Source organism: Manihot esculenta, chromosome 14 (assembly GCF_001659605.2).
Source record: "Manihot esculenta cultivar AM560-2 chromosome 14, M.esculenta_v8, whole genome shotgun sequence".
Taxonomy (NCBI): domain Eukaryota; kingdom Viridiplantae; phylum Streptophyta; class Magnoliopsida; order Malpighiales; family Euphorbiaceae; genus Manihot; species Manihot esculenta.
In genome coordinates, this window is record NC_035174.2 from 25,227,048 (window position 1) to 25,235,382 (window position 8,335).

The 8,335-nt window shown below is 40.1% G+C and overlaps 1 protein-coding gene across 1 annotated transcript; it reads left to right on the top strand.

The window, feature by feature from the left end:
• The first annotated feature begins 1,686 nt into the window (after positions 1 to 1,686).
• Positions 1,687 to 7,281, top strand: LOC122721703. The gene is made up of 2 exons (XM_043950204.1): positions 1,687 to 2,071; positions 7,048 to 7,281. Exons 1-2 carry the CDS (start codon positions 1,747 to 1,749, stop codon positions 7,125 to 7,127), a joined length of 405 nt encoding a protein of 134 aa, XP_043806139.1. The 5' UTR covers positions 1,687 to 1,746; the 3' UTR covers positions 7,128 to 7,281.
• Positions 7,282 to 8,335: the final 1,054 nt, after the last annotated feature.

Here is an 8,335-nt window from a genome sequence, read left to right on the forward strand (position 1 = left end):
TATTAATAAATATTTACATGATTTCTGCCTAATTAAGTGTTTTTAATATTATTTTGCAGAAAATAGTGTAAAAAGACAATTTGGAGAAAAACCCCCTAAAACTGCCTTATTGGAGCAAAGAATGAGGAAAATATTTTGAAGCTGAAATATTGACGCAAATGGGCCTCGCACATATGGATCACTCGCCCAAATGGCCAAGGCATATGGACCAAGCAGCGGACAGCACATGGCCGCAAGTCCACCATTCCCTCCAGTGGACCGGTCCACGCACAATCAAGCCCAGCGCTCATCTCCCGTTGACCGCACATGCCAGCACTCACGGGCTTCAACTCCAGCACATGGGTCGCTCGCGTCATCAACTCCAAGCTCAAAACAACGCAACTCCCACACGTCTCTTCACGTGGCCCGATCATCCACACGCGGACCAATCCATCGTGGGCCACGCTTCACCACTTTCTCGCGCAAGACCAGCACATGGCCCGCCCACTCAAGCCAAGCTCGTGGACCGCGCTTCTTCACATGGACAGTGGACCCCATCCATTCACGCCCATTCCCGCTCCGCACGTCCACTCGCCCGTTCCAGCACATCACCGCACCTGATCCACGCTCGCACATGACCGCGAGCAATTTTCCTGAATAGGGCGTCTCTCCAGCTCTATTTAAAGAGCTTTTCACAGACAGAAAATACACAATTCCAAATTCTTCAATTCGGCAATTCGGCAATTCCGCAGGAGCAAGGCAGAAGCTCTTCGGTTCCTTCTTCCTCTTTTATTTTCCTTTTATTATTTTGTTTTTAATTAGCCAATGAGCGGCTAATTTCTTAATTCTAGTTGAAGATTGGTTGAAACTAAGGTTGTTTAATGGGTTGTGAGATCTGAACATAAATTATTGTCTTTGATTTTGTTCAATATTTATGCAATTGATGCTTTAATTACATGATTACTTTGTTGTTTTGATCAAATTGGCCACTTGATTTTAATTGCAAAGTTAATTAATTGTTAGTTGTGATTATTTTTAGTCCGTAATTGCTGGAAATATTCTGACCTTAGAACACTTGGGATAAAACCCAAGGGAATTGCATGATCTAGCGTTATCTCCATACGTTTGGGTAGCTAGGATTGGATCTCTCTATTTCTTTATGCAATTGACAATTGTTTGATGCCTAGGGCCCAAGGACGTTCCTTGGCAATTTGTTAATTAGTAATTAATTAGAGGACGTTCCCTAATTAATTTAATCATAAGGAGAGACATGGTGGTGAGAAGCGTCTTCCACCCCCATAACTAATCTATTGAACCAATCAAGATAATCTAAGTTTCAATGATCAACCCAAACAACCAAAGTGGATCCATATCTTCAACTAGACTTTTCTCATATTGATTTACTCTTTTATTTTATTATTCGTTTATTTTAATTGCTTTTAGTAGTTTATTAATTAAATCAATCTCAAACCCCCATTTTACTTTTATTGCAATTTATTTTTATCTCATTTTTAGTTTATCTCATTTAATCCCACTTTCAGTCTTTTATCTCATCTTTAATTTATTATTGTTTCAGTTCATTTTATTGGTCTTGTTGAGAAAAATAAATAAGTAATCAATTCTCTGTGGATTCGATCCTTTCACCACTATCTGCAGTTGTAAAATTGTTGATAACCAGGAAGGTTATTTTTGACCGGCTTCGACAACCGCGAGTCAAAAATTGGCGCCGTTGCCGGGGAATTGATTTTACTTGTTTAATTTTCTTTTATGACCAGATCTGAACACAGGGACACACTGCCATTTGATCCAGAAATTGAACGCACTCTCAGAAGACTTAGAAAGCAAGCCACAGAAGCTTCATCTGAAGCAACAGAATTTTGCCAACAAGCCGCACCAATGGCTGAACCTAATCTACAACTTGTTGCCAATAATGAACATGCTGTCCATGACCAAATAATTCAAGAAAATCCAGCAATTAGGCCCCAAGAACAAAGAGAAAGAACCATGAGAGAATTGGCAACTCCTGTAGGTGACTATGCACCACTTTGCATCGCCTATCCGCCTCTGACAGTTCCCTTTGAACTGAAATCAGGTTTGATTCATCATCTCCCTAAATTTAGAGGTTTGCAAAATGAAAATCCACATAAGCACTTAAAAGAATTTAAAATTATTTGCTCATCCATGACACCTCAAGGTGTTTCTGAAGATCATGTTAAGTTAAGAGCTTTCCCTTTTTCATTAGATGACCATGCTAAGGATTGGTTATTTTATTTGCCACCTGGATCTATAACTTCTTGGGATGATATGGTCCAAGCCTTTTTGGACAAATACTTCCCACCATCTAAATCAATTGGCATAATAAGAGAAATAACTAGCATAAGGCAAAGAAAAAATGAGGACTTATATGATTATTGGGAAAGGTTTGAAAGACTATGCACAGGTTGTCCACAACATGATATGTCAGACAAAGCCCTCATTCAGTTCTTCTATGGAGGATTGATTCCATCAGAAAGAAAACTCATAAATGTAGCCTGTGGAGGATCTATCCTAGACAAGACACCCAGGGAGATGAAAGAACTAATATCCAGCCTTGCAGCTTCATCTAAGCAATATGACGAAGAGGAGCAAACGCAAAGAGGTATCCATGAGGTAAGTACACCATTTGTTGAATCTCAATTTTCAAAACTAACTTCTCTTATGGAAAAGATTGTCCTTAACCAAGCCCAACAAATGCAAGCAATTCCGCCACCTAGGCCATGTGGGATCTGTGCTTCTGTAGGACATCCAATTGATCAATGCCCTACCATTCAAGAAGACCATCAGCAAGCCAATGCCATTGGGAGATACAACAATCAGCCTAGATATGATCCATACTCCAACACCTATAATCCAGGTTGGAGAGACCATCCCAATTTCAGCTATGGAAAGGGCAACACTGATCAGAATCACCAAGGTTACCAAAGAAGCCAAGTCCAACCAGCACCTCCAGTGGACAATAACACTATGAATGAAGTAGTGAAGACCTTGCAAATGATACAACAACAGATAGGACAAATGGCCACCTCCATAAACAGATTGGAAACTCAAGGAAAGTTGCCATCCCAAACTGAGGCAAATCCCAAACAAAATGTAAGTGCCATTACTTTGAGAAGTGGGAAAGAGCTTCAAAATGCAAAATTTGAGGAGGAAAAGCAAGTTGAACCAAAGCATACATCATCTGAGACACCCCCTGCACAACATCCAAGGCAATCTGAAGCCTCTTCATCACATTCTGCACCACCTCATGCGCAAAGAGCTGATCCGAAGGTAAGTTTTCACATCCCACCTCCTTTTCCAAAGAGATTTGAAAGAACACAAAAAGAAAAAGAAGAAAAGGAGATCCTTGACACTTTCAGAAAAGTACAAATCAATATACCTCTGCTAGACGCTGTTAAGCAGATTCCCAGGTACGCTAAATTTCTGAAAGAACTTTGCACTAATAGGAGAAAGCTTGCAGAGAGAGAAAAAGTAAGTGTAGGTGAAGTTGTGACTGCTGTTATTAAAAGAGAACTCCCTACTAAATGCAAAGACAAAGGTATGTTTGCTATCTCTTGCAAGATAGGGAATGTTGGTATAAGGAAAGCCATGTGTGATCTTGGTGCATCCATTAATGTCATGCCTCTCTCCATCTATAAATCTCTGAATGCATGTGCTTTGAAAGAAACAAGGGTTGTGATTCAACTAGCTGATAGATCTGTGGTATATCCCATAGGTGTTCTAGAAGATGTGTTAGTTCAAGTAAATGAACTAGTCTTTCCTGCTGATTTTTATGTGATTGATACTAAGGAAGATAGTTGTAATACTAGTTCTGACATTCTTCTTGGACGTCCTTTCTTGAGTACTGCTAGAACTAAGATTGATGTACATGATGGTACTCTCACTATGGAATTTGAAGGGGAAGTCATTAAATATAATGTCTATGATTCTATGAAATATCCACATGATATGTCCCCTGTTTATGGTCTTGATATTGTGGACTGCTTAAGCCAGGAAATTTTTAATGAAAATCAAGATGATATTCTTAACAGTGATTTCTGCAGAGATACTGATCATGTACAGATTGAGAGCCAGAAAGAGCCAAAACTTAAGGAAACAGTCTGTAGCATCCAACAGATAGTTTGCAGTCAAGCTCAGATTGGAGAAAACTCAGTTGCACCACTTCAGAATGGTGTGCAGACCCTTCCTGCGCAAAAGGAAACTTTTAGATCCAGTTCTGCGCCAACTCCCCTGCAGTCGAGCCTTGCGCAAAAAGAGATTTCTGAAACCACCTCTGCGCAGACACCCTTGCAACACTCTTCAGATCTGAAGCCTCTTCCAGGCCATCTGAAATACATATACTTAGGAGCTGACAAGACACTACCAGTAATAGTGTCCAATGAATTGAACCAACATGAAGAAGCAAGCCTCCTGAAAGTACTGCAGAAACACAAAGGAGCCATAGGATGGACCATTGATGACATAAAAGGTATTTCTCCTTCCACATGCATGCATAGAATTCACATGGAAGATGAATGCAAGCCAGTTCGAGATGCTCAAAGAAGACTGAATCCACCCATGATGGAAGTAGTGAAGAAAGAAATAGTCAAGCTCCTTGATGCAGGTATTATCTACCCTATCTCTGATAGCAAATGGGTGAGTCCTGTGCATGTAGTTCCAAAGAAAACTGGAATTACCATTGTTCCAAATGCTGAAGGGGAACTTGTCCCCACTAGAGTTCAAAATGGATGGAGAGTATGCATGGACTATAGGAAGCTCAATGCTGCAACAAGGAAGGACCACTTCCCACTGCCTTTCATTGATCAGATGCTAGAAAGGCTTGCAGGTAAAACTCACTATTGTTGTCTTGATGGTTATTCAGGTTTCTATCAAATTCCAGTTGCCCCAGAGGACCAAGAGAAAACCACCTTCACTTGTCCCTTTGGCACTTTTGCCTTTAGAAGAATGCCATTTGGACTATGCAATGCACCTGCCACTTTCCAACGGTGCATGATGAGCATATTTTCTGACTATGTGGGTAAGACAATTGAGGTATTTATGGATGACTTCACAGTTCATGGAAATTCTTTTGATGAATGCCTTACCAATTTAGAAAAGATCTTGCAAAGATGCATTGAGACTAACCTTGTGCTTAATTATGAAAAATGCCATTTTATGGTTAATCAAGGTATGGTCTTAGGTCATGTTGTTTCAGCTAAAGGCATTGAAGTGGACAAAGCAAAGGTGGATACCATCAAAAATCTGCCTTATCCCACAACTGTTAAAGACATCCGATCATTCCTTGGCCATGCAGGATTCTATAGAAGATTCATCAAAGATTTCTCAAAAATCACTTTGCCATTATGCAGATTACTCCAACAGAATGTAACATTTGATTTTGATGCAGATTGCAAAAAGGCATTTGATCTAATTAAAGAATTGCTTGTGACTGCCCCAATTATTCAGGGACCTGATTGGAACTTGCCATTTGAAATCATGTGTGATGCAAGCAATTATGCAGTGGGAGCAGTCTTGGGCAACGTGTGGGAAACTCACCCCACGTCATTCACTATGCCTCTCGCACACTGGATGCTGCACAAAGCAATTACACAACAACTGAAAAAGAACTCTTGGCAGTTGTGTTTGCTTTGGAAAAATTCAGACCCTACCTATTGGGTACCAAAGTCATTGTTTATTCTGACCATGCAGCTCTGCGATATCTGATCAAGAAAAAGGAAGCCAAGCCAAGACTCATTAGGTGGATCCTACTTCTACAAGAATTTGATCTAGAGATAAGAGACAAGAAGGGCAAAGAGAATCTTGTGGCAGACCACCTCAGCCGACTTCCATATAGTTCTGCCCCATGCCCAGTCAAAGAAGAGTTCCCAGACGAACATCTGTTCGTCACTCACTCTGCCTAGATAGTCATGCCATGCACACCACACCCCAGGGGAGTACTCAGTTTCCTTTGTTCTCCTTTTCTCTCTTCTTTTACATTGAGGACAATGCATGATTTAAGTGTGGGGGTGCATATCTCTTCTTCTCCTCTCTTTCTTTCTATCTTCCTCTTCTCTCTTTTGCAATTTCTCCTTTCAGTTAATTAAAAAAAAAAAAAAAAAAAAAAAATTTCTTTCAGTTATGCGATTTATGCTTTCAATTTTCTTTTAGTATATTTTTGCTTTCAATAAAACACACACAACCACAACCATCTTCTTCTTTTTGTTTTGCTCTACTCAAAATTGATAAACTATGTTGAATGAGTCTTTCTTTCCATGACCCCATTGATGTGAAAACTCTTTAAACTTATGTTGAATCACTTGCAGTGGGTTATATTCATGCTTGAGAATTGCCTTTTGAATTGAATCTTTGAGTTTGCCATGGTGAAAAATATATTGATGACCCTCAATTGATTGAGAATAAATTAAAATTGTGTGAATGAACTTAATGTGACTTGATTTAGCAATTGGTGTTGATTTGCCCAAATCATTGAGAGAAAGAAAATTCAGCAAAGGCAAAGACCTCAAAAGCACAAATCTAAGATTGTTCCAATGGTCGAAAGACTATGAACAGAGCTAGTGGCCACTTGGATAGGTGACCAACTGAAATATCAAAAAGTGTTACATCAAAAATAGGTTGGTGACCTTTCCAAGATCTAAAGTGCAAAAGCCTGAATAAAGTACTTCAAGGTAAGGGCAAGTCACACAAAAAGCTGGAAAAAGTCTTAACAAATAATGTGCATGTATGGTCTCTCTTGAGGAAAACAAATCCTAGCCATGGTAAGCAAAGAGAAACGAGGAAAGGAGGTGAGTAATCTTCATGCATATATTCTTCACTGCAATGCTTCAAAATAGGTATCTAGAGTAAGAGTTTAAGTGGAAATAAGGATCTAGAGTGAGAAAGCTTATTTGACTATGTTTATTTGCTTGAGGACAAGCAAAAAGCTAAGTGTGGGGGTATTTGATAGAGCATAATTTAATCCATTTTATATTAATATTATTAATAAATATTTACATGATTTCTGCCTAATTAAGTGTTTTTAATATTATTTTGCAGAAAATAGTGTAAAAAGACAATTTGGAGAAAAACCCCCTAAAACTGCCTTATTGGAGCAAAGAATGAGGAAAATATTTTGAAGCTGAAATATTGACGCAAATGGGCCTCGCACATATGGATCACTCGCCCAAATGGCCAAGGCATATGGACCAAGCAGCGGACAGCACATGGCCGCAAGTCCACCATTCCCTCCAGTGGACCGGTCCACGCACAATCAAGCCCAGCGCTCATCTCCCGTTGGACCGCACATGCCAGCACTCACGGGCTTCAACTCCAGCACATGGGTCGCTCGCGTCATCAACTCCAAGCTCAAAACAACGCAACTCCCACACGTCTCTTCACGTGGCCCGATCATCCACACGCGGACCAATCCATCGTGGGCCACGCTTCACCACTTTCTCGCGCAAGACCAGCACATGGCCCGCCCACTCAAGCCAAGCTCGTGGACCGCGCTTCTTCACATGGACAGTGGACCCCATCCATTCACGCCCATTCCCGCTCCGCACGTCCACTCGCCCGTTCCAGCACATCACCGCACCTGATCCACGCTCGCACATGACCGCGAGCAATTTTCCTGAATAGGGCGTCTCTCCAGCTCTATTTAAAGAGCTTTTCACAGACAGAAAATACACAATTCCAAATTCTTCAATTCGGCAATTCGGCAATTCCGCAGGAGCAAGGCAGAAGCTCTTCGGTTCCTTCTTCCTCTTTTATTTTCCTTTTATTATTTTGTTTTTAATTAGCCAATGAGCGGCTAATTTCTTAATTCTAGTTGAAGATTGGTTGAAACTAAGGTTGTTTAATGGGTTGTGAGATCTGAACATAAATTATTGTCTTTGATTTTGTTCAATATTTATGCAATTGATGCTTTAATTACATGATTACTTTGTTGTTTTGATCAAATTGGCCACTTGATTTTAATTGCAAAGTTAATTAATTGTTAGTTGTGATTATTTTTAGTCCGTAATTGCTGGAAATATTCTGACCTTAGAACACTTGGGATAAAACCCAAGGGAATTGCATGATCTAGCGTTATCTCCATACGTTTGGGTAGCTAGGATTGGATCTCTCTATTTCTTTATGCAATTGACAATTGTTTGATGCCTAGGGCCCAAGGACGTTCCTTGGCAATTTGTTAATTAGTAATTAATTAGAGGACGTTCCCTAATTAATTTAATCATAAGGAGAGACATGGTGGTGAGAAGCGTCTTCCACCCCCATAACTAATCTATTGAACCAATCAAGATAATCTAAGTTTCAATGATCAACCCAAACAACCAAAGTGGAT